The following is a 27920-nucleotide window of genomic DNA, read 5'->3' on the forward strand; positions in this document are numbered from 1 at the left end:
CCGCAACACGCGAGCACGGAGAACCCCACCCCACGCTCCAAAGCGGCTCCGCATCTCTCATCATAGTCTGAATCCTGGATCCAGTCAGCAGCTCCGTACAAGCGGCAATGATCCAGCTGCTGTTCGCCGTGCTGGTGGCGGAGGCGTCCCTGACGGCCGCGCTGCTCTTCAAGACGCCGCTGCGGAAGCTGGCCGTGCTAGTGGTCGACCGGCTCAAGCGCGGCCGCCACGCCTAAATTATGCTGTTATGTGTTAAATTTGTTTAATATTTCGATGGTCTCCTCTTATGTGTTAATTTTTTTTTCTAGAGTAAAATGGTCATTTTATCCATCACTTAACATCGTTAAGTCCCTGAAATGGACGGAAGGCCATAGAAGGAAGAGATTTTTATTTTGGAGCCTCACAGGTAAGTTCAAAAAAAAAAAAGAGGGTCACGTAAGAAAGATGTTTTTTTAAGGTCATACGAGTAAATATCTCTGTTTTTTTTGTCAAATCTATTTTAGAGAGTAGCTAAATCAGTAAGTTTAGCTACTTTTTTGGCTAATATCTTGGAGATGCTCTAAAATCTACAGTTTACTAAGGACTAAAAATCATTTTTTTCATAGGTGGGTTCTTATGTTAGCAGCCACTAAAAATAGGTGCATGTGCCAAACTTCAGGGGAGTAATTTAGACTTGTTTCCTTAATTTTATCTTCCATTAACTTACCCAGTTTTGATAGCATATCCCATCCATTCAACTGTTCAATCATTTTATTTGTAAGAAAATCTCGGTTCATAATAACGCGTGGGGTATCCTTATAGTTTATAATAAAAGATGGTGCACCTTAAGGCGGTGATGGTATTGGTAGTGGGTCGTTTGGGACACGGTCAATTTACAATGGTACGTATAAGAAATAATATTTCATAGAAAAATACAATATCAGACGGCTACTGAATGCGCAGAGTGTTTTGTACAGGATGTGTACACAATGTAGTACACCATATATAAACAATAATTGAGCCTTAGGGCGCAGTTGTGCTGAGTCCTCACTTGAACTGCAATTTGCTTGCGAATGTCAAGCCAAAGGTCCAGCCAGCCGGCACCACATTAGTAAACACGAGTGTCTGACCATCTGTGATGGTGACCCTGAACGAGAGCCTTTTCCCACTGAGATACGCCATAGAGTTCCAGTTTGCACCCCAGTTGCGTGCCATGGGCATCCAGTCCGTGGAATCGGAGGTCCTGACATCCATGGATTTGATGGAGCCAGCCCCTGCAACGTTGGTGACAAGCACGAGGTTGAAGTAGTCGTGGCCATTGATCATGAACCTGACTCCACCTCGCCGAACGCATGGAACTCTGCACGCACACCAAGTTTCCATTTACTAATAATAGAGATCGATCATCGAGCGCAAAACAATTCTCCTCGGTCAATTAATACAGACAGAGTATATAATACTGACCTCTGGTAGATGACGGGGATGATGCCGGTGCTGATGTCGCTGCCAATCTTCTCCCAGGCCGGCTGCGCCATGTCGAAGTGCGGGCGCTGCTGATTGCACCACCCGCCGTCGGGCAACGCCGAGTTGGGCGGGCAGAAGTTGGTGGCGGTGACGGTGACCGTGACGCCGGGCTTGCACAACGTCGGGTCCGTCTTGCGGTCGCAGGCGATCTTGTAGCACTGGCCGCAGGACGCGCCGTCGTTGAAGAGCACCGTGCTCAGCGCCGCCGTGCGCGAGCCGTACCCCTGCGAGTACAGGTTCCCGTACCCGCATGCACCGCCCATGGTCCCGGAGGCATCGGCTCCGCCGTAGAACGTCGCGTGCGCCCCCCTCAGCCATCCGGTCGTCGGCGGCGGTGCGTTGGCTGCGACGCCACGGCCAACGCCCATGCGCACTGTGAGCAGAAGCAGAGCTGCCAAAATTGGAGCTGGAGCCATTCCAATCGATGTGAACTACTACTCGCAAACACTACTGTCTAGAGCTGCAACAGGTGTTTGTGTGTTGTGTGTCCAGGCCCGGCCGTTGGAGTGTGTGTGTGTATAGCACACTTTTCCTTTGTTGATGTGATTATCAGATTGTGGGATGTTTAATTGCCTGTGATGTGCAGGAGTATAAATAGCCTTTTGTACGTAATCTCTACTCAATTGGTGGCTTGAGGTTGAGGATTATATAAACTGAAGGAGGAGGCAGGCAGGGAGGATGTAGGCGCTATAGCGTGCACATGCGCACGGCCGCGCCGCCGCGCCGTGGCCGCTTGACGGCGAAATCTGACGAATAGAAAAGAAATGCAGGCGCAGACACGTTCGCGCCACACCTGCTTTCTCATCTCGCTACCTCAATCGTCCGTCGGCTCATCTTCATCTGTTGGACTTTTACTTGTTCGACGTGAGAAGAGCATGCATCTTGGATTGACTTCTGAAGGCAAGGCTATAGCTTAAATATAAATTGTTTCGCGCGCGGTTCTCTGTTGGAGTTGGGAGGACGTACTCGGTACTCCCTTGTCCAAGGAAGCATGAAGTTGAAGCTGGTCGAACGAATGCATGCACCTGGTCCGGCCGCCGCGGAACCAGAGATTCAGAGTTGAGTTAACGTCAAGCCAGGATAACCGGATATGTTCATCACAGGAGCCTTACAAAGTAGCATGAGCATGGGCATAAGGGTACCACACAAGATAAATTAATTACGCGTTACTAGACCCAGACGTCCGGACGCCCGCGACTGCTTTGCTTCCCGCGCGTAGCGAGCGGACGACGTGGACCGGAGCCACTACGCGAGCATTGCGCCGCCGTCGGCCCACCGGGGCCATCACCTCCACGGGCGTTTGCGTGCTCGTCGGGTACGGTTTCCCACCGAGCTTGAACAGCCGCGACGAGATGGAGGGAAGGAAAGGGAGGGGAGAGGGCGAGACGTGTTGCACGAGGAAGACACGAGGTAAGAGCCGAAGCCCTACGGCAGGCCACTGTCCGCCAGCCATCGGCAATTATTGCAACATGTGCAAAACCCAATTTACTTTTAAAACATCCAGACGAAATATTTGCAACATACGTCTAAAGACAGATAAAATATTTGAAACATGCATCTGAAACACTTGCAAAAAAACACATGAAATACTTGAAAACCATTGCAACACGTACGCAAGCATCCAGATAAAACATTTGCAACATATGCTTGAAACATATGCAACATAAGTGTACAACCATTGCAACATATGCATCATCCCGATCTACTTTTGCAACATCCATATATACGAAACCCTTACAATATACCTCTGAAACAACTGAAACACTCGAAACGTACGCTTACAACATGTGCTTTCAGCGCAATGTCACCTTGCTGCTTGGACGAACGAAGCTCGTCCTTGTGGAGCTCGACGCCGGCGCGGAGCTCGATGCCACGGAGTACTCGGAGGTCGCCGGTGCGCAGCTCGTCTGTGGCGCGAACCTTGGCAGTGGCCGCGGCAGGCGGATGGAGTGCGGCCGCAATGGGAGGCGGAGTCCGTCCCGTGATGGTAGCTGGTGTTGGCGGGGGTGGGCGCGGGCGCGGCGCCGACGAGCGGCGCAGGCGGTGTCCATCCGAGCAGGGTGGCGCAGGCGAGCGGAGTCGTCCCGCGAGCGGGGGCGCGCAGTGCAGAGTGGGCGTGCGACGCGGGCGGGGTACGCGAATGAGTGGATGAGAATGGGTCCGTGAATGAGTGAACGAGGAGCGTCCGGACGGGAGTCACGGGGCAGACGCACTGATACAAGCATTACTGAAAATAATTTAGTGGAGCATCCCAGCTTCATTGCGAGCAGGCTTGTTTGAGTTTGAACAACAAGCTCGGCACATAAAGCCCAATATATACCCGAACCCTTAACAAAAAAACAAAAACAAAAACAAAAAAACTAAGAACCACCTATGAAAAATGTAATATTTTTACTGGCTGAATTAAGACTGGTTGAATTAGTCATCCGTCTTTAAAAAATAGGAAAAGTCTAAATTACTCCCCTCAAATTTGGTGTATGTCCAAATTACCCCCTAAACTTACATTTGGTTCAATTTACTCTCTCTAACTATTTTAATTGGTCTAGTTTACCGCTTAACATGATTTGTTATTTTTATTTTTCCACATATTAGTTGAGTCTTAACATCAACTTTTGTGATATGACAGAGAACATCATAAGTTATGTTAGAAAAATATATCTTAACTTTTTGCCACTATTTTGATAGCTTAGGAAATTTAATGATAAATTGACACTAGAGATACAACACCGTATACAACATAATGATAAATTCATAGTGCATTTTTCTAACACAAAATACAATGTCATCTATCACCTCATAAAATTGGAAACTAAAATATAATTTATACATAGAGTAACAAAAAAATAAAAATCTCTTTAAGGTGTTAGTTGGATCAACTTAAATATTTGGAGGGAGTAAATTAAACTAAATGTTAGTTTAGAGGGTTATTTAGACATACGCCAAATTTGGAGGGAGTAATATAGACTTTTTTTTCTAAAATAAAGCGTTTATACAATATAATATTAGATTGAACTATAGGAAAATGTGATGATCAAACAAATAGTACAACATGAATGCGATACCAAATAAGTATCATTATTTTTTTTATCAAAACATCTCAAGTTTGACTAAATTTATAAATCATTCCAATTGGAGAGTCAAAGCATCTCAAATTTGACTAAATTTATATAATAAAATAATAGCATTATGATACCAAATAAGTATGATTACTTTCTTTATTAATTATATTTTTATAGTATATGTCCATTTGATATAATTTTAGTTAAATCTGAGATGCTTTGACTGTAAGAAAAGTAGAAACGACTTATAATTTGGACGAGATGGAGTATATAACTACTTTGCTAGAGAGCTCTAGGAACAAGAGTTATGCACATGTCCGATTCTTTGCATTGTCAAACAATGATTTGAATTATGTTTTCCTAAAGATAAAACAACAATTTGAATTTGTTTCGAAGCAACATATTTCATGGTTTGCCAAATAAAAAAATTTGATTTAGGCCATGTTTGGTTACTGTAGTCCATCCTAAAATTCTTGTCACATCAAATGTTTGGACATATGCATAGAGTATTAAATATAGACTAATTACGAAACTAATTGCACAACTTACGACTAATTTGTGAGACGAATCTTTTAAGCCTAATTAGTCCATGATTTAACAACATGGTGCTACAGTAAACATGTGCTAATAACAGATTAATTAGGCTTAAAAATCGTCTCGTAAATTAGTCTCCATCTATGTAATTAGTTTTGTAATTAATCTATATTTAATATTTTTTATTAATATCTAAATATTTGACGTGACATAAATTCTAGAAACGACTGAACAACCAAACACGCCCTTACTTTAAGTGCATGGTTAGTTCACGAAATTTGGGAATTTGACTACTGTAGCACTTTCATTTTTATTTGGCAATTAGTGTTCAATCATGAACTAATTATGCTCAAAACGTTCGTTTCGCGATTTCTAACCAAACTGTGTAATTCGTTTTTTTTCATCTACATTTAATGTTCCATACACATATCATAAGATTCGATGTAATAACTACCATAACACTTTTCTAAAAAAGTTTTTAGGAACTAAACACAGCCTAGATCACCTCCCAGCCATCCCAATTTCTCGTTGACCTTAGATCTGAAATGGAGTGGACTAAAAATAAAGAAATTCGCGTACGCGCCTCCTCGGCTTCTTTCCCCAAACCGCAGCACGCGAGCACGGAGAACCCCACCCCACGCTCCAAAACGGCTCCTCATCTCTCATCACAGTCTGAATCCAGGATCCAATCAGGAGCTCCATACAAGCGGCAATGATCCAGCTGCTGTTCGCCGTGCTGGTGGCGGAGGCGTTCCTGACGGCGGCGCTGCTCTTCAAGACGCCGCTGCGGAAGCTGGCCGTGCTAGTGGTCGACCGGCTCAAGCGCGGCCGCCACGCGCCCGTCGTCGTCAAGACGGTCGCGGGCGTCGTCCTAGCGCTGCTCGCTTCGACGCTCTACAGCATGGCTCAGATCAGCGGCAGCGCGAGCGACAACGACTCCGGCTCCGGCGGCGGGCCCACGCCCACCGACCAGGTGCTCTTCTCGCGTCACCTCCTGGAGGCGTGCCTCATGGGTAGGTCTTGGTAACGCGCATCCGCCCACTCGATCATGTTCAGTACGCCTTGCCTATGCTATGCGGGCTCCTCTATCCCCATTTTCTGATTGGACTAGACTCCCTGTTTATCGCGTGCTTGGGTAGGGTAGGGGTTTGGTGAGATCTGAGTGTGATGAGTAGTCTGGGCAATCTAGGTTGGTGGGGGTGTACTGCTATGTTGCTTATTCAGGTGGCTGTTCAAGCGGGTGTGTTGATGCAAGCTAGTAACCCGAGCACGGAGCAGCAACTAGTTTTTAAGCTTTCAAATATTAACCGGACCAAGGTCTTTTTGGTCTAAAAAAGAAAAGAGCATCCATTCGTTGACCCTGCTTAGGGGATTAATAGGCGTGTTCGGCTCGCTTGTCTCAGCTTTTTTTAGCTTATTCTCTCTCACAGAACACTATTGAATCAGCCAAAACCAGCCGAAACAAACTAGTACACAGTGAAAAAATGTATCAGCCGAACGGAACTTCGAACATTCTTGTGTATCTGTTTGTGAGTAAATGGAAAATTTGTATGGTCCAGCTAGTAATTTTATCTTATGAGAAACTATTTCGATCCAAATTATACAACTTTGCCATCCACACTCCACAGTGCAAAAAAATATAGCACACAGAGTTTGTGATGGGAAAGTTAAGTACTTTATTTAACATATATTAAGTATATTCTAGTGTACTTTTCCCTGGACACTAGAAATTTTACAAAAATATTGAGATCGAATTGAACTGTGATCATCTATCTACTTGTTGCATCAGCATTGAGTGCAGTCAGAATTGCTTGTTTTGATATATTGTGATCATCTATCTACTTGTTGCATCAGCATTGAGTGCAGCCAGAATTGCTTGTTTTGATATATTCTGTATGTATGTTGCAATGTGATTGCTAATATGCATATGACTCCAGTCGATGAGTCGAATGTGTTTATCTATCACATCCTTTTTACACATGGACCCTTTTTCTCTTGAAATATTGTGCTAAATGTTTCAGCACTGAATTTATGCTATCTGCTCTATGTTGAAGCCTGAGAAGAGCACTATTCTTTCAGGGTACTCCTTATTTCTTGCTCTAGTGATTGACCGGCTCCACCAATACATCAGAGATTTGCGTGTGTTCAAGAAGGACTTAGAGGTTGTACGTAAGCATAATAAAATGTTGGAGGAAACAAAACATGGAAATTCAGAGGAGGCAAAGAAGTACCAGGAAGAGATTGCCACTCTGAACAAGGAGATGAAGAAACTGAAGCTACAAGTCCAAGAAAAGATAGAAGAGGTCCATGTTGCTGAGGACAAGGCACTTACTATCCAAAAGCAATCTGAAGGCTTGCTGATTGAATATGACCGCCTGCTGGAGGACAATCAGCATCTTCGGGATCAGCTGGTGTCAATTGACCTTTGAAGGAAGAGTATATTCAGGCATAAGAATGGTGAATCTAGTGCTGCTGCATCTGTTGCAGTTTGGAAGAATCATTGTTTACTCCTTTCATGGGATGCTAAAGAAATTCTTTTGGCAGATCATGTTACCACCCAAAGAGTACGACAGCTACCTGCTTCCTCACTTGTCAGTCTTAGCATCTCTAATTAACTAGCTGCTGCATTATATTGTTGGCAAAACTAGTGCAAGCATTATATGGTCTAGAACTTTGGAGTTTCTCTTATGTGTTTCTTGTGATGCCTACTTTTTATGTGTGCTGTAGTGATTACTGTTTTGAGCAGCATTTTATGATTATTGCAGATGTCATTCACATGTTGAAATCATGAACTCTGCTCTATGAGGTTCCCAGACTATTTTAAAAAAAGGTGTCATTGAGTAAAAAAAGATGTACTTTCACAAATATTTTCAAAATCAGAACCATTTTCGTTTTAGAACGAGAACTTATCAAGCTCAGCCTGAAGCAGCTGAAAGGATGGTAACCATGGTTAGCTGTCGAAGCCCAAAATGTAAACATTCTTGGCACTATCTGTTGGTGAGCAGTTCTTTGGTTTGTTCTGATTTGTAAATAATATTAGCCAGTCTAGAAAAAATTGGAATAAAATTCTAAATGCAGGCTGAGAGTTTGGAGCTACATAAATTGGCTATAAAATTTAAAATGTGTTGCATGTGCCAAAATTGGATGCATTCATGTTAGGTAGGCAGATACATAATTTAAAAACTATTTAACCAGGCTAATCATCAAAGTACCTTGTGGTACTCAATGTTGGGGGGAGACTACACCCATGGGCACCCCAAGGGGCTCATCCGCTGCCCCGACCACACCCTGCTGAGGGAGAAAGCATCTACACCCTGCTGAGGGAGAAAGCATCTCACACGGGCGAAATGGCGGGCAACAAGGGAATGAACAGTCTTGGCCCGTCGGCGCACCTAGCACTTCGCTCTAGCGAAATGGCGGGCGCAGCACGGTGTGGGGCAAGAGTCGCAGGGTCCTCATCTCGTCCAGGCGAAATGAGGGCGGCGGGCACCCGGTATCGCGGTGATCATGCCTTGTTTCCTTTTTTCGTTAGGGCGGAATGGCGGGTCCAGCGGTGAGGGCCCGCCCGCCGCAGCCCTTTTCGCTATGGCGAAAGGAGCAGCTCGGCTTGGGTTTGCGTGGCCATGGGCTTGGAGTTGGCTGGAGCTATTCGCTCGGGCGAATAGTCGTTAACAATTTGTTCAGTCGTCGTTGCAGGTCTCGCCGCAGGAGGGTCAGCTGCTCGTGTTTGGCCGACAGCCCTGTCCGCCTGGGCCCCCCTCGGTCGGCTACAGAGGCGACAAGTGGTGGAGCCGGTCTTTCCTCCTCTGGCCGGCGTCATCCGAGGCAGGCGGTGGCTCCAAATGGCGAAGGTGCCCTCGGCGGCGGGGAATATTCCCCGGATGTGTAGTAGTTGTAAGGGCATTATTGTCCTGCAAAAAGCCTACGGACATGTATAAATAGCCCCCAAGTGGGTAATGTAAAGGGGGAGAGCATAAGTTGAATGAAACCACCATATCGTCCCATCCGTGTTCCACTCTTCGCCTTGTCATGCCCCTGGAGCTCGCTCGTGCGGCAACCAGGTGTTCGAAGGCTTGGGCCTCGAACAACACTCAACAAAGAGCTTTATGCATGTATTGAGGTGAAAAATAGAACTTCATGTTCTTCAAACATTACCTATACATCTATCTATTTCCTTAGCAAACGATGTATTAGAACACATGTTTGAACAAAATATCAGACTTGCCATGTAGTTTGTTGTCGAGTTATTGAGAAAAGAAAATTATCCAACCAAAGTAATTTCTTTACATATGAAGATTTGACCCTGCAGTTCTTGTGCAACTATGCTATTATCCATTACCCACTTTTATGTTTTAAATTTGAACTAGGTCATAGATTTTCTTCTTGGATCTTGGTGCTCAAGTTCAGTCTGTGTTCTTGTTGACAAGAGAAATAGCCATTTCCTACGTCTCATTAATTGTTGTGCACAATTTCTGGGACCTTTACTTTCTATATACAAGTGGAGTAATATTTTAGTTGCTGACAAAATGTTTTGATAGGTTGGTGAAAATGAAGTGGTTTCTAATGGTTAATCGATTTATATGGAGCTGTAACTAGTAAGCCACATAGGTGCTGTTGACCCAAAACAAGGATAATCACTTCGTTCGTTTGGGCTTGTTTTTGGCTTATAAGCCGTACTTTTTCAGCCAACGAACAATATTTTTTCTCTCACACTAAATCAGCCAACAGTACTTTTAGCTATGGCTTATCAGCTAAATAAGCCCAAGCGAACATAGCAATATCAAAATAAAGCTTTTTATTCACTTAAAAGCTCCACTAGAACCCTTATGACCAGTAAGTAGGGATGAAACATGTTAAAAAAAGTAGGGATGAAAACTGCACCCATCCCGAAAATGTCAAAATCTTATATGGATAGTTCGTGTCTGAATCCGAACATTTAATATCCGTAACATATTCGAATTTGAATACTCAAAATCAGATTTTTGATATGTATATTATGAGATACAGATATCAATATCCGGCCGATCCGTAGCCAATTGTGAGATCCGTCGCCATGTATGCTAGCTGATCTGGCCCGCTCCGCCCGCATGACTTGCCGATCACCAGACTACCCCTTGTCGCAAACTGTCTGCTCAGGTTGAGCACCAAGCCCGCTTGTCTTCATCGAATAACCTTGCACATGCACAACCCCTGCTGGTTGACATTTTCTCTACGCAAATCCACTGCAATATGCATGCTCATGAGCTCAAGACAGTCTTAGGCCCTGTTTGCTTGGAGAAATTCTGGAGGAATTTGAATGAATCTGGAGGAATTTGTGAGAGAAAAACATTGTTTCGGATGAAAAAAGAAGCGGATTAAGCTGAGTTTTAGTGGCCTTCGTGCGCATTAATTTACGAGATCAAGATAGTTAGTGGCCTTCCACTCACTCACGATCCGGATCGGAGCCTGCTTTCCTTCGTTCTTTCTGTATTGGATGCACGACCAATCAAGAACCAAAACAAAAATAAAATAAAAGAATATCACCATACAGTGGATTCCTATTTCCAGCTGGAACATGTTGCCATGTATCCACCACCGACTTCGAATCCTTTGAGATTGCCTCGCTTCATGCACGTATGTTGTCAAACACGTGCCATCGAGCCATGCTGTTTCTTCATCTTCAACAGTGCACGTTTGTGTGATTAGTACCCTCGACAAGACGTGAGGTGGTTTGCATAGGGGTGAAAGTGGGCTAGCCCACGAGCCTACATATATACAGGCTTGTAGGCTAGCCCACTTGCACCCCTAGGTTTGGATATTGCTCTGATCTACCGGTCTTGTTTGACATCTTCTCACACCATGTCCTCACCTAAGGAGATCTTACTGTATGGTGCCACAACTATAGCCTTTTTGGAGATAACATCTAACTAAAAAAACTTAGCCACTGCCAATGCTCACGTCGACCCACGCCCTCAATTGTGAACTCTGCCATAATTGTCTACATTACCACAACTGAACACCATTACAACACAAAATTGTACCAAAATCGCAACCCCTTACCTACACAATCCAAATCCCAAACCCTAGCTTAGAAAAGTCAAAGCATTTTTGCTCCTAGTTTCATAATCAACCAAAATACTCCATCCTACTATAACTAAACTTAGGATTAGGCCATTGAAACACTTATCTTACTAGGGGATTTGTTCCACTCGCATAAGCAAGGTGGCAACACCATTGTGCAAATTGACCGCGATAGCCGTGGGAAGCCATGCATGCACCACCTTTGTGACCCCTTTGCCCTTCCTCCGGCCAAGGAACGAGTTAAGGAAAGTGTCGGGTTCATAAACCCAGGGTCCCTCAGGGACCGGCTTCCATGCCAAGGCTCGACCCGAGAATCTAAAAACAACAGGGCAAAAGGGCGCGGTTCAGCAACCGACCGGAAGGCCTGGCCCAAGAAGAGCAACGCCCGCTCGTCAGCTACTTCGGCCCACCTATCCGACCGGAGCGCTCGATTCGGGCTCCAGCCGCCTCCGGACGGCCTCTCCGATCGGAAGGCCTGCCCCGAGCCCTACTTCCGACTCCGACCCCGCGTCTCTCCGACCGGGGTACGTAAGAACCCTGCTCGCCGCTCTTCTCCGACCGACGCAACCTAAGCCGACTGGGGCCATCCGACCAGGGACGCCCGCTCGGAAGGGACCAGGGACAAACGGAGAAAGCAGCACGCAAGTCAAACCACGGTACAGGGATCATACCCTGTACACATGCAGGAACAGTGTTCCACAACCACCCTGACACGAACAGTATTGTAGGCGCCGACATTTATCCCTACAGTATTGTAGGCGCCGTTGGACTCTCGTACGACAAAAAGCCCCTCACATGCCTCTGGGCATCAATAGTGTTGTAGGCGTCGGGATTCACCATACCCGTTAAACGTGGTGAGACTCCTCACATACCTCTAGGCCTCCAGCAGTATTTTGCAGGTACCGACGTCAACCCTTCCTGAAGAAGACAACGCAACCTCCCACGTGCACCTGACATTCTACAGTGACATCAATAATGTTGTGGGCGCCTACCATTATCCAATCCTCATCGGCGTGGACAACAAGGCTTAAAAGCATCCGTACCCTCTCCCTCTCACCTGTAAAGCCATCCCCTTCATCTATAAAAGGGATGCACTCCCTCCAACGGGAGGACGGATTCATTCAAGCTCAGTTCCTTTAGATTCATTAGTCCAATAGCTCACAACCACAGAACCGCCAGGTTTGGACTTCAAGCACACGCTTGAACACTTAGCCCATAGCGGAGTTCCCGTCGCTCTCGGCCCCTCTGACCGGAGCCGACCGGGCCTTTGGTACCCCCCATCTTCCTCCTTCTTGTTTGTAACCCCACTGCAGACTTCGAGCACCTGGGCTCAGGAATAAAGTCATCAACCGACCCAAACTGGACGTAGGGCACGTTGCCTGAACCAGTATAAATCCTGTGTCATTGAGTGCTAGGCCACCTCCGATCACAACATACAGTAAAACTATAAATATTCACTAGTTGGTTACTTTCTATACCGACAGAAAGAGTGGGGATGGAATGAAAGGGAGCAAGAGATCCAAGGTTTTTATGCTAAAACAAATAAAATCTCTTTTTAAAGGTTAGAAAATCTTCATATTGTAAGAAAATCTCCGAGAGACTCACTAACTCTCAAGTACATGGCTCCATATCAAAAATTTTGGAGAACAGACAGAATATTGAATGTCCAATAGGCTCATCGAGGCACTCTATCTCCTTTATGTTTCAAAATTGCCCTTCTCCATCTTTAGTACTAGAGAGGCAACTTTGCTCTTGAAATTGCAGATCCAGTGGTTCTTCAGTGTGTTTCTGACCTCTTTCATGTGTGAGTGGTGGCTCCCTGTGAACTAGAACCCTAGTGGCCACCGGCTTCTTGACGCTCACCTTACGCTCACCCCTCACCCCTCACCCCTAATGTCCTTGTGGGTATCCATCTGGCTTGCTGACACCCGTGGTCAGTTCGCACGTCCAAAGCACTCCTGTGGCGTCATTTGGCTCATCTAGTAATCTCTCTCTTTTTTTCCTTTTTCTTTTAATTTTGAACATGCACAATTGAACTGGGTAGATCATGAATTTGTTCGCACAATAAAATTTATGATAATATGTTGGGTTGAAGTCTAGATACGGAATATCTACAGGATAGCTTTTCAAACAGAAATATAGAGATTCTCACAGAGAAAGCACCTAACTTATAAATTCCATTCCGGTGGTCATTCCGGTTTTGTTGTTGGAATGGAACGTACCAATACCGGCCCATTCCGACGTACCATTCTGGAGTGCAGATTTTATATATAATAATATATTGAGTGTATATATATATATATATATATATATATATATATATATATATATATATATATATATTGTGTATATTATATTATACATATATATATGTAAAAATAGTTTCAGCGTGAAAAAAAAACATTTTTGGCCCAAGTGGCCCAACATAGCTCTCTTGGCCCATGAAACAACACACAGGAAAAAGGCAACGAAGGAATCGAGTCCCTCGGCCCTTGGTTGCTGGAGTGCTCGGCATAGTGGACGAGTGGACGACTGCCACCGCTGCGCTCGCCGCCCTCGCCGCTATGCTCGACGGCCCGCCTCCGCTGCGCTCGACTTCTCCACCGCTGTGATCGAGGATTTCTTAGATCTTGAATATTTCTTTCAATTTTTGCATCCGAGATGTATTTGGAAGAGGCATTGTTTTTCGATTTCATTCTTCCTACTCAAAATCCGATTGGTTTCTCTTTGATTTCTCACTTTCAGATGTGCTCACATGACCGGTACCGGGGTTAACGGAACGCACGGTTCCACCCGGAACGGGCGGAATTGCCCGGAATCCTGGCCGGTACGGGATGCTGTGTCCTCTGTGCCGCTCTGGTGGCCGGCACGAGACGTTTCGGCCATTCCGGCCGGTACCGGAATGGTTTGGTTTGCCACCACTACCGCCGAATCAGTAGGAAATCTCGAGAAAATTTAGCCGGCTGCCTTTAAATTAGGAAATCAGGTCGAAACTCGAAGCTACGGCCGAATTTCCCCGCCGCAACGAAGCTCCCCACCCACCCGCCTCATTTCCCTTTCCCTCCGCTCCGCCTCCCCTCGCTCGGTCACTCCCCACACCGAATCCGCCGCACCGGGACCCCGGACCGCGCGCGCGCCGGCGGCGATGCGGTGGGACGCGGCGGAGGCGGAGGCGGCGCTCGAGCGGATCTGGGACCTCCACGACCGCCTCAGCGACGCCATCCTCGCCGCCTCCCGCGCGCACCTCCTCCTCCCCGCTCCCCCGCCCCATCCCGTGCCGTCCGCGCCCTTCGCCAAAGGGACCCACCGCGTCTGCGGCGGCAGCAAGAACGGCTGCGTCTTCGTCAAGGGCGGGGGCGGAGGCGGAGGCGGAGGCGGCGATGCGCTGGCCGCCGCCGCGGAGGCCGTGGCCGAGGCCAGGAGCCTGCACGCCATCCGCTCCGCGCTCGAGGACGTTGAGGACCACCTCGAGTTTTTACACGTGCGACTCCTGCTCCACTTCCACCCCTCTGCTCCCCCCTAGGGAATAGGGATAGAGCATCCCATCCCAGTCCCAGCTGTTCTAGGGTTTCGCGCGGTTGGCAGTGGGAGTTAATTCTGGTTAGGACCACCGGTTCTGTGACGAATGGGGACTGCTTTTGGGAGCTCCTGTCGCGCGTTGTTCTCGTGATTGCCTTGCCGGTCGTTGCGTTCAAGCGATTCAGGCATGAAAAATTAGCGTGTCCTCATCGCCAATAATGCCCATGTCTGTGCTTGTTTTGTGGCCAATTGATTCTCTATTCTCGAACACAATTGGATGGTCGTATCTGTGGTAATCCACAATGACCACCCTTGTGTTTTAATGGGATACAATGCTTGTATGCTATTCTGCTGGTAGAAACTGAGTTGCTGCTGAATATCTATTCTACTAGGTGGGCTGTCAATGTTTTGCCATGATTCCAAATATGTATTTCTTATTTATGTAGTGTTCAGGTCATTTGGCTCACAAGTAGTTGGCCACTTGCGAATGGTTAGGGTGCAGATATCTCGATCGCAGGAACCATGTGGATGTTAAGGGTGTGGTAGTAATCCACATGGCTTTCATTGTCCTTCTGATGCTTGCTCTCTTATGTTTCATGTCCTCTTGATGCCAGTTGGGGCAGAATATTAGTATTTATTTTTATAGTTGATTGTTACTTTGTGCAAAGTGCAAACATAGGGGCACCATTACTCTATGTTGTGGTGTAAGGACTTGGTTCACTTCTCTGTTACATTAAATCTGTTTTACTATTATCTAAATGAGTTCTCAGGTGTTTAAGGGAAAAAAACTACCAGAAAGCTGACCACTTCTGAGGATTACTGGATTTTATAGATATTTACATGCATATTGATTAGCGAAACTTCGGAGTGCTAGGGCTTTTAGTTAACTTATTTTTACTTGTTCCTGTTAAATCTTTTTGTGTGATCTATTTCTCACTTGTGTTAATCTTGCTTCACAGACTGTTCAATCACAACAGCGGGCTGAGCGAGATGCTGCAATTGCTAGACTGGAGCAAAGCCGTCTAGTCCTTGCTATGAGGTTAGCAGAACATCAAGGAAAGAAGTATAGAGTCATCGACGAGGCCTTGGCATTTGTTGGTGAAGTGAGTGACAAGAGTCAATTTATCTCACCTGAAGATGTTCGTGCTACCCATAGCCAATCAGAGGATAATGCAGAGGACAACGGGGGCAATGGTTCAAGGATTATGTCAAACGTGTTATCTTGCAGTTTGTCATTAGCCAAGAATTCATTTCGACTGGACAAGATTGCCAGTGCTCTCGGCAATGCTGCAGTGTTTGCAGTAAGTATGCTTGCTTTCTTGCAGCTGCATCAAATTACATTTGGAAGTAAAGCTCCAGCCATGGAATACAGAAAGAGAATCGAGTACAATTTTCATTCAGGAAGCTCACAACCAAATGGGAAAGGAAAACTTCTGGAGGTTTACCTAGCCAGAGGCTGAAGAATTATTAGATCACGCTGTTTGGCTGTACAGAAAGTTTTGACCAAAGTTCAATTTTATGGGTTTTGTTAGGGCACTGATCATTCTTTACGACGGACTGAACCCTGTTCCATGCAACTAGGGAACTGGCTGTCCGATTCTTTTGGATGGATTTGAAGGATACCACGTATTGTGTATCTCAAATTGTAAATGGCTTTATGCTTAGAGATGGATTGTTTGTAAACCGTGTTCAAGCTAACTTGAACTGCCGTTTTCATCCAGCCTCTACGTTCTTGCCAGTTTTGATCATATTCATTGTACAAAAAGACAGCTTCTTGTTATGCTCTTGAGGTGTGTTCAAGGTTCGTCGCTTGTATCACAAGTTTCAGATTTGTTGGGGCTACAGTATAAGCACATGTGATGCTTTTAATTGTGAGTACTGACGTTATTTGCTTTCTTCTGCCTTGTGCTTGATGATGCCTCACTACTTTGCTTTTTTGTTTGCCGATCTGGCCATGTTTGGTGCAGAAGCTTCTTTGCTTATATGTTCGTATGTGCCCTACTGTTTTCCTTTTCCAGATGTTCCAGTATCCAGCTTTGTTTTTTGAAAGGGTAGTATCCAGCTTTGTTACTTTGACCATTGCTCTACCTGACTCACCCATGCTCCTCCAACTGGCCGGTTGCACTTTGTGCCATTGGTGTCTCCTCTGTTCACTCTCCTGTAATATGTGAGGTCGTTACGTACTCAACAGTAAATGCGTTTTCTTACTTTTCATTATCATACACATACAGAATGCTCATTACATTTTCATTCTCGTACACATACGGAATACTCATTAGACATTAGAGTGGATTTTATTATGCAATGATCGTGGAAGTTTAGGCGAGTCGTTAAAAAATGCTGTTATATGTTGTCACTTATGGGCCCAATTATTGTCACGAGCTTTCACAAAATGAGTTGTATGTACCTTATGACCACAGACTAGTCATAGTATCAATCATTTCACATTTTTCTTGAAAATTTGCCCTCATGTCGTGTCGGAACAAAGACATTTTTGTGCTTTGTTTTGCCCTTTTCTTTTCTCGAATTTGGAGCTGATAAAGTGAAAGGAAATCTTACAAGGGAATAAAGGTCTTGTCTCCCACTCGTTAAGCTCAAAAGAAACAGCCTCTCTTGGACAGAAGAGCAGAGTGTCTGCTGACGTGGAGAAACTAAATTTAATTAAGAGCGGGTTAGGGCAATTGAGGTATTTAAATAGATACTGGAACTTCGGTGAAAAAAATTTAAATGACCTAGTGATCAGTTTACCAGTCAAAACCCATTCTGTACCTGCACATGCTTTTCTTAATTTATTATGAACACTTCCTGCTGTCTATTGTTGGCTTCTTGCACACTTGATCGGTGATCAGATGTTACTGTACAAGTTTACAGATTTGTTGCGGTAGTTTAGTGTTTGCACGTGGTCATACAACTACAGATGCTGGCACTGGCCAACAAAGTTAGAACATACAGATGCTTTGGTCTGCATTTTTTTTTGAGGGAAACTGGAGGGGCCAAAGCCCCTACAGCAAATTTATTGAAATATAAAAGGTAGCAGCACCGGGATACAACTTAAGAAACAAAGAAAGATAAAAAGAAAAGCCAAACGAGAAGAAAGATTACAACAGATTTTGGATCCATAGATCAAAAGTTTGAGCTAACTTTGCCTTTGCCCTTAGTTTGGTCTGCATTTTCGTTGATGAGTCCAACTAACATGACAGTTGCAGAACAAAACTCGTCTGTATTAATGCACGCTGCATTAATGCAGTCTCTAGAACAAAAAAGTAGCAACACTCCTAATAAAGGAGATAAAGACATGATGAACAATAGTACGATCATGGAAGAGACATGACGGTTTCTTGATCAGGAGTTTGTCTATATATATGGTGTTTGGTGGTGCGATCATCGCGTCCATTTCTTGGGCTAGTAGCATTTTACTTCTCCGGTCTTGTAGCTTTGGCCCAGCGAACAAGTTGTTGTTGGACTGGCGGCGTGTCCCAAGAATATCATCGATTCGATCGGCGGCGTCCATTCTCCTGGCCCACGCAAACTGCTACTGATAGCTTTATCTTCTTCAATTGAAGTAACTGAGCTGAGCCTACCAAGGATCAAAAGGCATCTAAAGACAAGAAAGCGTAAAGAGTAGCCGGCCACCCAGCGTTCCACTCGTCTGCTTTTCGTGGCCGTTCGATCGGCCGCGCGGACGGCCCAGTTCAGGCGAGCCGCGGTCATTTTTAAAAAAAAACCTTCTTTTTTCCCGTAAATCAACCCGCGCACCGGAGTCCCTCTCAGGACATTTTGCAAAAAACACCTCAGATTATTTTGAAATCAACCCGCGGTCCAAAACGGATGGCCTCTGGTTTTTTTTTCAAAAAAACCCTTATCTTTGTCGAAAATCAACCCACGCTCCACAAACCCTCTCATCATTTTTTGCGAAAACCTCCTCGGATTTTTCTCAAATCAACATACAGGACAACTTTGATTGTATCTTTTTTTTCCCAAAAAACGTGTGGCCAGTGGCCCGCGCGCATGGGCGCGCCCGAAGGACTAGTGTTCTTCAGTTGTAGAGCTGAGCCTCCAGCTTCAGCGCTCTTCAGTTTTCCCACCTTGCGACTGTCCTATGCTAGCGCCATAACGCCGGCTGTCCTCTACTAGCTTCACCTTTGGTGCAGAGTAGGATGCAATTCCAAGCTTCAGAATAGACCAGTTGATTAGAGTGATATATTGCAGAACCATAAAAATAGATTATACTTGCAAAAGGCAGCAATCCAGATAATCGAAGTGGTCGCTTCAAATGTGAATGAAATCATAAATGGAGGATCCAAAGTAGGAATATTATTTTCAAATTACCTGCAGATTGGTTTAAAGCCGTCAAGGGAAGGGTTGAATTTGTGAAACCAATATGCAGAAGCACAATAAATGAGTAATTGCCGCAGAAAAGAGCCGTCGTTGAACAAGCGGTGGTGCCGGCTACATTGATTAGCAGCATTTGTTAACAAATTGTCAGTTGAGAATTTAGGCAGAGAGCAGAGGTGTTAGTGTGTTATTACCTTGTCAATCTTCGTTAGTATGTAGCCAGAAGCCAGGCAAGTAGAGTTATAGCAGGCCTTATTTCTCTTGATGTCTAGCATTGCATTCCTGAGCAACCTCGTCACAGCAATTAGTTTTGATTAGCCATTGCAGTGAATTTGGAAGACCTTGCGTGGGTAGCCATCTGAATTGTTTAGTAGATCCTTGAGGGAGGGACTGCAGAACCGAGTCTAGACTCGGTATCGTTTGCTCAGACTATAGATTTCAGTGCTGAAGGAAGTCAACTTTACAGGTTCGGAAGCACAATAGTAATTGCTGCAGAAACAAGAAGTACTGTGATACTCCATAGTGTGTTGATATGTTAATATGGAAATAAGCAGTGCACCTTGTCAATCTTCATAAGTAGTCCTACCTGGTAGTTTGGCATATACCGCTATATCTGGCCGTGTTCCTCTTAATTTCTGGCATTCCTCGTAAAGCTCTGGGCAGAAATCAGATATACTTAGGCGTTGCAGTGACTCAGGGAAGCCCTCCTTGGGCAGTGACCTGATTCTATACGAACCAGAGATCTGTAAAGACTCTAGAGAAGGGAGGCGACGCAAGACTTGAGGGAGTGACTGCAGAACCCTGCAACCACCAATAAACAGGTATTGGAGGGAGGTGAGGAGCTGAAGCGCCTGCTCCTGCTCTTCCGTGAAGGTCTCCGCCCGCCAATCAAAGCTGAAACATAACGTCCGGAGGGTAGTGGAGAGGCGGGTGCAGATTGGAGCAACAAGCACCCCGGAGATGCTGTCCACATCAAGGCTCACCAATTGAAAGGAACCTGCGGGCATTGTTTTTGTCCTTGACACCTCTGCGAGTAGATCCACTGCAACAGAATAGGGCTCAGTTTCACCATCTTGTTTCCAAGTCAAAACCCTCAGATGGTCGAGGTTGGAAGTGATGAGAGGATTGAACCCATCCACTGTGATATTATTCCAGTTTCCTAGTTCAAGATAGGTAAGAGATGTCAGATTTGAGAGCAGAGCCATTGACAGAGTGCTGCTAGTTTCATTCCAAAGCCGGAGTTCCTTGACACAAGGAGGGAAAGGGTTAATGCTGCTGCAATCTGCTACTCCCGTGGACCACCCCGAGAACAGCTTGCCACAATTATGTATCCAAACTGATTCGAGCCACAAGAGGCCCTGGAATCCACCTCCATCCTCCACAGGTAGAGTTAGATTATGACACCCATGCAGCTTTACATTTCTGAGCGAGCTTGCCAATGATGGTGGAAACTGCAACAACACTTCCTCCTCATCATGATCCTCATCTGATGCTGCTGTTACATGCAAAACAGAAAGAGATGGGAAACATTTGAACAAACTTGCCAATGATTTTCTGGTGACACGAAATTCATCCAGTTCTAGAGATTGAACCGATTGGAGCACAATGCCATCATCCAGTGCTCTCAGAAATGTTTCATCGCAACTTCGAACCTCCATACTACTTAATGGATGTAGCTTTTGGAGATCTGTAAATGAGATGAATGATGCATCATTAATTGTCAATCTTTTTACTTCACCAAGATTGTAGAGGGCCAATTCAGACGGCATATCTTTAATTGACAAATGACTACTGCGATAATACAAGTAGTCTGTTCGGAACCAAGATAACTTGGAAGTGTGAGGCAGAGGAGGCAGGCACAACTCCGGGCATGCTTTAGTGTAAAGATCACACAGATTAGGTAATCCTGAGAACAGTAGTGCAATGAGCTTGGGACAATTAGTGCACTCGATTGTTTCAAGCCTTGAGAATAGATGTGTGTTAGCTCCTCCAATCCACTCGACAAGTTCTGGCATGTCAACAAACTCAACCTCCTTCAACTGTGTGAAACTTTTTTCTGTGATGCCACCAATGAAGTCCGGTCCAAACTGGCGTATCCCAACAATGTTTTCCAGCTTGAGTGTTCCCAGATGATGCATCAGCCCAAAAGGAGGAAGAGCAGACCAAGATACACCCTCCAGATGCAGGGTCTCCAAGTTTTTCAAGTGGGTATTGCTACACAACCAAGTGGGACCACCATGATTTACAATGCTAAGTGCTCTAAGATTGCAGTGCGGCTCAAGACCATCAAGAATACCATCTTCCACAGATGGTTGCTCGGCACTCCAAACTAAAGCCAACTCAGTTAGATTTCTTTTTGCTGTCAATTTGGCTTCATTAGCTTCTTCCCTGGTTCTCACGTTTTCAAGCCCATATATATCGAGTCCCCCTCCAATGTTTTCCAACTGACCCAACTCTCGCAATTCAAATCCAATACTCTCTTTCTTAACATGGAATCTTCTCAACTCTTGTAATAACTTCATTTTTCCAACCTCAGGAATACTGGAATGGAATTCAACATTGGAAAGGAAATGACACAAATTCACAAGGCGGCTAATGCCTTTAGGAAAATCACAACTACTTCCCCAGTATTGAAGGTCCAAGAATTTCAAGTGATAAAACCTGGACACTGTACTAGGCAAACACACTTCTGAGTAATAAGGTGATTTCAGTTTTAGGTACCGAAGGTGGATGAGCTTTGAGAAGTTGTGTGGCAAAGAATCTAGGGAGTACATGAATATAAACAGAACACGAAGGTCCTTTATTTCCTTAAATGTATCTTTCAAAATATTAACCAAGCTTGCCCTTCTGTATTCTCCAAAAATCATCAAACTCCGCAGATTTCCAATGTCTATCCTTCTCCTCAATTTATCCATTTCTCCACCAAAATTTTCAATATATTTATCTTGCATCAAGATGGATAGGTGGCGAATAGACGATGGGATGTTCTCTGCTCTAAAACTAGAACAACTGATGTGGGCACATTCTTTTGAAGAAACCATCTGTGCAAGCTCGTGCAGCAAATCATGTATTACATAATAATTGCCATATCCTTTAATCAGAAAGCCAGTCAAATAGTTCATCCAAGTACTTCGATCCAATGTCCTCAATTTTATCAGTCTGACCACCAGAATCTGTGATGCCAATCGAAATCCAAAAACGACCGATCTCTATGCTTTGAAACAAATAATCCTCAGGGTAGAGGGCACAATATGAGAAACATTTTTTTAGATGGAAAGGAAGGTAGTCATAGCTAATTTTCAGAGCAGGCATAATATCATCGTCATGGGTTTGGTTTAGCCACTCCTTGTTCTCAAGAATCTGCACCCAATGTTCTCGAGAAAATCTCTTCTTCAATAACCGACCAACTGTTTTGGCTGCCAGTGGGGAACACTTCAATTTATCTGCTATTTGTCTTGCAACTTCAATAAGTTCTTCTTTATCATGCACAGCTGAGACTTCACCAAACACACATGCTTGTTAAATCCACGTATGCATATGTATATTCATATTCTTATTATGCGGGAGATGATAGAAAATCCACGTATGCATATGTATTCACTCTCGCAGGGGGAGCTATTTCATGAAAAAGCTCAAAGCAAACCGTCACTACATCGTCTACAATGTATGCCGAGTTTGTAGCGTGTTATGAGGCAATGGGGCAGGTGAACTGGCTAAAGAAGTTCATACCCGGTTTGAAAGTGGTTGACGACATCTATAGACCACTTAAATTATATTGCGATAATAATCCGGCAGTACAATATGCTCACAACAATAAGTCAAGTGATGCTGTCAAACACATTGACATAAAGTATTATGTTGTGAAAAATAAAGTCCGGGATTATGTCATAAGTCATGAGCATATAAGTACCGAAAAGATGCTCGCGGATTCGCTTACAAAAGGCTTACCACCCAACGTGTTCAGAGAACATATAGACGATAAGGGTTTAAGGGAAAGCATATAATTCATAGACAAAAGAAGGCACAAAGTTAAGTATCTATTTCAGAACAGAATGGTGTGTTGTGTTGTAGTTGTTAAATTTATCGGTAATTGACCGTGACGATGAAACATGCTCTATGCGCTAATCTGTAATGGAATAAACAAAAGTAAATGATATGAAATTGAAAGATGGTAGGAGACAAGGGGGAGATTGTTAGATTGATCTCTAATCCCAAACTGGGCCCAACGACCCAGTTGGGCCTTTGATCCGCGCTCTGATCGGAGGCGTCCTGCCCACTATGGCTGAAGGGCCCCTGTCACACTGCGCTATATATAGAGGTGGGGCCGGCGGCTCTGAGTAGGGGGTTTGCCTGAGTCAAGCTGCCCACCGAAACCTAAACCCTAATCCTGATCAGAGAGGGGCGCAGCCAGTGACGGGAAGCCACCAGCTACGCCGCCCCGTTCCACCGACGTCGACGACTTCATTGACCTCTTTCCCGAACATCGTTGTCCGTGTGCAGACTTCACCGACGAACGAGATGACGGCTTTTGGACCATCTCCCTCTGCGGTGTCTGGTTCGACACGTTCTTCTTCTATTCTTCTCTTTCTCTCGTTCTATCATTACTGTACTAATAGATGTTCTAGGACTCACAATTTATCTTAGTGTAAGTAAACTCGCTAGTTCTATGTCTAGAGTACAAGAACTACCTGCCTACGATCACGCACAACGGTCGCACGTTCAGCGCTGACGAGGCCAAAGCGGATCTGGTATTCTCCTACTACAATGATGTTCTTCGAAGTGCTTCAGTCACCAGCACCGAATCTATCTGGATCGGTTGAATCTGCTGACGCTGGACCTCACTGACCAGGTCGCTACGTTCACAAACGATTAGATCGCCAGGATTGTTCGGGAGACGTCGTCTGACCGTGAGCCTAGACTGGACAATTTCAACGACAAATTCGACAAAGCGTCCTGGGAGATTGTACAGGATGACATTGTAGCTGTGTTCCGAGCTCTGTGGGCTTTGGACTCCCGTAGCTTCTTCCTGCTGAACGATGTAGTAATGGTGCTACTGCGCAAGAAGGCGGTGCCGTCTAGACTCAGACACTACAGGCCGATAAGCCTTAATTATTAACAATGTCGGCAAGCTATTCTCCAAATGCCTAGTAATGAGGCTCGCGCCGTGAATGTCAGCAATCGTCCGAGACAACCAAACTGCATTCATCAAGGGACGCGCGACAGATTCATGAAAACTTCCACGCCGTTCACCTGGCCTGCAGATGGTTGCACGCCAAGCGGTGTCCGACGATGCTGCTCAAGGTCGATCTAGCAAAGGCATTTGATTCCGTTGCCTGGCCATTCCTGGTAGAGATGTTGGAGCGTGTCAGTTTCCCGCAGCGATGGCGCGACTGGATCTTAGTCATTCTATCCATGGCGAGCACCAAGGTCATCATCATTGGACGGCCAGGAAGAAGGATTTGCCACGCAAGGGGGCTCCGCCAGGGCGATCCATTGTCGCCGCTACTCTTTGTCATAGTGATGGAGGTGCTCAATGAGCTCATAGAGGAAGCAGATCACCGTCACATCCCCACGCCGTTGTCGGGTGATACCATCAAGTATCGGTCGTCTATCTATGCAGACGACCTCGTCATCTTCCTCAGGCTGCAACCCGATGACTTCATCTACATCTGTCAAGTACCGCAACTATTTGCACTAGCTTCAGGCCTTGACACAAAATTGGATAAGTGCCTCATCTCGCCAATCAGGTGCTCGGAAGAGGAGGTTGCCACGGTCCAGCAAGTAGTGTTCCCATGCCAGGTGGCGCCGTTCTGTTGCAAATATTTGGGCACACCTCTATCTCTGACAAGGCTGCGACGCTCGGATGAACAGCATCTCGTCGATGCAGTGTCCGCGCGCATCCCGACTTGGAAGACAGGCCTGCTTAACAACGCCGGTCGGGCAACGCTAACCAAGACCACCCTCTCAGCCATCCTAGTTCACATTTCCATCTATTGCTATCTCTCGGTCTGGGCCATCGACGAGATCGACAGACGTCGCCGAGCGTTCCTTTGGAGCGGCACTGAATCAATGTCAGGGGGTAAGTGCCGTGTCGCTTGGCGCATTGTATGTTTGCTAAAGGAAAACGGGGGCCTGGGCGTCCTTGACTTGAGGATTATGGGGTACGCACTCTGGCAACACGATGGGAATGGCTTCGACTGACGAGCTGAGACTCCGCCTGGGCAAGGCTTCCTTCAACATCGGAGCCGATCGTGAGGAACATGTTCCAGGCATCAGTGTCTGACTGTCTGTTCAGTTGGGAGATGGCGCGACGGCGTGCTTCTAGAAAGACCGGGCTCCCCTCGGGCGCCATCAGTGCTTTTGCACCAAGTCTGTTCCGAGCGGTGGGTCGCCATTGCCGTGGCCGGACCTTGAAAGATGCCTTGCAACACCGTCAGTGGGTCAAGGACATCACCGGTGCCCTCACTGTACCGGTGCTGTGCGACTACGTCCAGCTTTGGGAAGCTCTCGAGAACGTCTAGTTGAACCCGCTCGAATCGGACCGCTTCGTCTGGTGCTGGACGACGAACGGAGAGTACTTTGTGTCTTCAACTTATCACTCCTTCTTCAGTGGTATGTCATCGATGCGGGGGGGCAAAGAAGACTGGAGAGCCGCAATTCCCCCAAAGGTGAAATTCTTCTTCTGGTTGGCACTTCATGGATGTCTTTGGACGGCGAAGTAGAGGAAGCGCCACGGTCTCCAGGACATAGCTGCGTGCACACTCTTCGATCAGGACGACGAGACCACGGATCACCTGCGTCTTCAGTCGCGAGGTCTGGCATTGGATCCTCTGCATATGGCGGGCTTGCAGCAGCTGAATCCACAAGCGAACACATCTCTGTGCGATTGGTGGCAGCATTCGAGATTGGGTGTTCCGCAAGCCTACGATTGGTGGCAGCATTCGAGATTGGGTGTTCCGCAAGCCTACCGGGGGCTTCTGCCAGCGCTTTTAGCTCCGGCTCCTGCAGGAGCTATGCTAAACGTCTATTTTAGAAAGGGCTCCGCATGAGAAGCCGGTCAAGAGCCGGAGTCATTTTTTGCCTGCGCAGGAGAAGCCTAAAAAACGAGCTTCGCGCGGCTCCTTGCTGTAGGTTCACGTCGTCTAGCGTGAAGGAGCCGTTTTGCCAAACGTTTTTCAGAACGGCTTCAGCTCCTCCAGAGGAGCTGCTCCTTCAGAGGAGCCAAAGCCGGAGCCATTTTCAGAGTAGCCAGAGCCCTGTCAAACAGACCCTAACTCTATCATCCTCTTAATCGCAAAAAAAAACTATCATCCTCTTAGCCACCTGGGGTCTGTGGAAGGAGTGCAATCGACGGGTTTTTGAAGCGCGTCCCTAACACTGCAGCAGCTGTTGCTTTGGATCGTCGAGGAAGCAAACTCCTGGATTGGGGCCGGTTTCGGGGTAATGCTGACTACGTGAGGTAGTTCGTAGTTTTCCCTTGACAAGAGCATTTCGAGCAGCCCCTACTTAGACTCCATGGCTAAACATAGAGACTCTTCAAAAAAAAATTGTGCTCTCATAGGGCCCTACTAAGGGCCCTGAAATTTGAATGGGCACCCAAATCCTTCCGTGCCCTATTTTTGGGGCTCTAGGCCAGGTCCACATCCCACGTTTTTGGCAGTTTCTCGTCTGTGCTCGCACGGAAGCGACTCGAGCACGCCAACCGACCATGGCGCAAGCGTGGCTCGCCACTGCCCGACACAAGTGCGCTGCCCGGCCATGGCTCGAGCGTAGCACTCCGCTGCCCCGACACCTGGATCCGGGCGGTGAGCTCCTCCGCATCCCCTCCCTCTGGCTAGTTATCTTCGGCGGACGTGGTGCCATAGGGCCCACGTGGCCCTCCGGCAGCCCCTACCCTCCCCTTCTTTTGGCAGACATGGTGGCGCACAACCTGCATGGATCTCCCTCCCCATGCGCTTCCTCCGGTTTGGTGGCATTGGGCCTGTCCCCTCCCCTCCCTCCTGCAGGGTCTGCGGCAGATCTCCTACGTGACGTAGGAGCCGTGTGACCCCTCTAAAAGCTCTAGTTTGGTTTTGGTGAATTGATGAAACCCTATGTGCTAATCTAGTTTATCAAAGTGATCATGAGATAGGTAACACTATTTCAAGTGGTGGAGCAATGGTGAAGATCATGATGATGGTGTGACCATGGTGATGATCAAGTGCTTGATTTTGAAAAAGAAGAAAGAGAAAAACAAAAAGCTCAAGAAAAAGGTAAAATTTGATAGGAGCTTTTGATTTAGTGATCGAGATACTTAACGAGTGTGATCACATTTAGGATTGATAGTCGTACTATTAAGAGGGGTGAAACTCGTATCGAAATGCGGTTATCAAAGTGCCACTAGATGCTCTAACTCATTGCATATGCATTTTAGATATAGTGGAGTGCTAACACCCTTGAAAATATTTGTGAAAATATGCTAACACATATACATAAGGTGATACACTTGGTGGTTGGCACATTTGAGCAAGGATAGAGAAGTTTGTGAAGTGGAGGAGGCTTCCCGAGGAGACCAGACGCTGCATAGGTGGTGACCGGACTCGGAGGCCTACGTCCGGTCAGTAGTGCGTGGTGTTGGGCGCTCTCTGGCTGTGACCGGACGCTGAACAGTGATTGTGACCTGAAGCGACTGAGGAGCGTCTGGTCACATCTGATGTACGCTGACATAGGCAACAGAGCGAGGCAAAATTAATCTGACTCACCGACGCGTCCGGTCACGTGCGATCTGACGTGTCCAGTCATGATATTTTGCATCTGGATGCTTACTGGAAGTAACCTGATGCTGGGATCTCGCGGGGAGCGACGCGTCCGGTCACGGCGTGGCAGTGGCGCACGCGCGTGGGCTGACTTGGCACCGGCGTGTCCGGTCTT

General features: G+C 46.2%; 3 protein-coding genes and 1 pseudogene across 3 annotated transcripts; 2 read left to right on the top strand and 2 right to left on the bottom strand.

The window, feature by feature from the left end:
• Positions 1-1014: 1014 nt before the first annotated feature.
• LOC136471608 (expansin-A24-like) lies at positions 1015-2044 on the bottom strand. The gene is made up of 2 exons (XM_066469356.1): positions 1444-2044; positions 1015-1339 (listed from the first exon to the last, which is right to left on the bottom strand). The coding sequence occupies exons 1-2, from the start codon at positions 1917-1919 to the stop codon at positions 1027-1029; spliced, it is 789 nt and encodes a 262-aa protein (XP_066325453.1). The 5' UTR covers positions 1920-2044; the 3' UTR covers positions 1015-1026.
• Positions 2045-5659: 3615 nt separating this feature from the next.
• Positions 5660-8412, top strand: LOC136471609 (uncharacterized). Its single transcript, XM_066469357.1, has 2 exons — positions 5660-6109; positions 7176-8412. Exons 1-2 carry the CDS (start codon positions 5809-5811, stop codon positions 7523-7525), a joined length of 651 nt encoding a protein of 216 aa, XP_066325454.1. The 5' UTR covers positions 5660-5808; the 3' UTR covers positions 7526-8412.
• A 5783-nt stretch (positions 8413-14195) lies between these two features.
• Positions 14196-16395, top strand: LOC136471610 (plastid division protein PDV1-like). The gene is made up of 2 exons (XM_066469358.1): positions 14196-14637; positions 15635-16395. Exons 1-2 carry the CDS (start codon positions 14302-14304, stop codon positions 16133-16135), a joined length of 837 nt encoding a protein of 278 aa, XP_066325455.1. The 5' UTR covers positions 14196-14301; the 3' UTR covers positions 16136-16395.
• Positions 16396-19573: 3178 nt separating this feature from the next.
• On the bottom strand, positions 19574-24910 carry LOC136468866 (putative disease resistance protein RGA3; annotated as a pseudogene).
• Between the last annotated feature and the right edge of the window lie 3010 nt (positions 24911-27920).

Source organism: Miscanthus floridulus, chromosome 8, assembly GCF_019320115.1.
Source record: "Miscanthus floridulus cultivar M001 chromosome 8, ASM1932011v1, whole genome shotgun sequence".
Classification (NCBI taxonomy): domain Eukaryota; kingdom Viridiplantae; phylum Streptophyta; class Magnoliopsida; order Poales; family Poaceae; genus Miscanthus; species Miscanthus floridulus.

What these genes read in the sequence shown, in the direction of transcription:
- LOC136471608 (XM_066469356.1), bottom strand. Translation starts at nt 1,919, where the DNA reads ATGGCTCCAGCTCCAATTTTGGCAGCTCTGCTTCTGCTCACAGTGCGC. An exon ending in ATCCCCGTCATCTACCAGAG is followed by an intron (nt 1,340 to 1,443) that starts GTCAGTATTATA and finishes GTGTGCGTGCAG; the next exon opens with AGTTCCATGCGTTCGGCGAG.
- LOC136471609 (XM_066469357.1), top strand. Translation starts at nt 5,809, where the DNA reads ATGATCCAGCTGCTGTTCGCCGTGCTGGTGGCGGAGGCGTTCCTGACG. An exon ending in CCTGGAGGCGTGCCTCATGG is followed by an intron (nt 6,110 to 7,175) that starts GTAGGTCTTGGT and finishes CTATTCTTTCAG; the next exon opens with GGTACTCCTTATTTCTTGCT.
- LOC136471610 (XM_066469358.1), top strand. Translation starts at nt 14,302, where the DNA reads ATGCGGTGGGACGCGGCGGAGGCGGAGGCGGCGCTCGAGCGGATCTGG. An exon ending in ACCACCTCGAGTTTTTACAC is followed by an intron (nt 14,638 to 15,634) that starts GTGCGACTCCTG and finishes CTTGCTTCACAG; the next exon opens with ACTGTTCAATCACAACAGCG.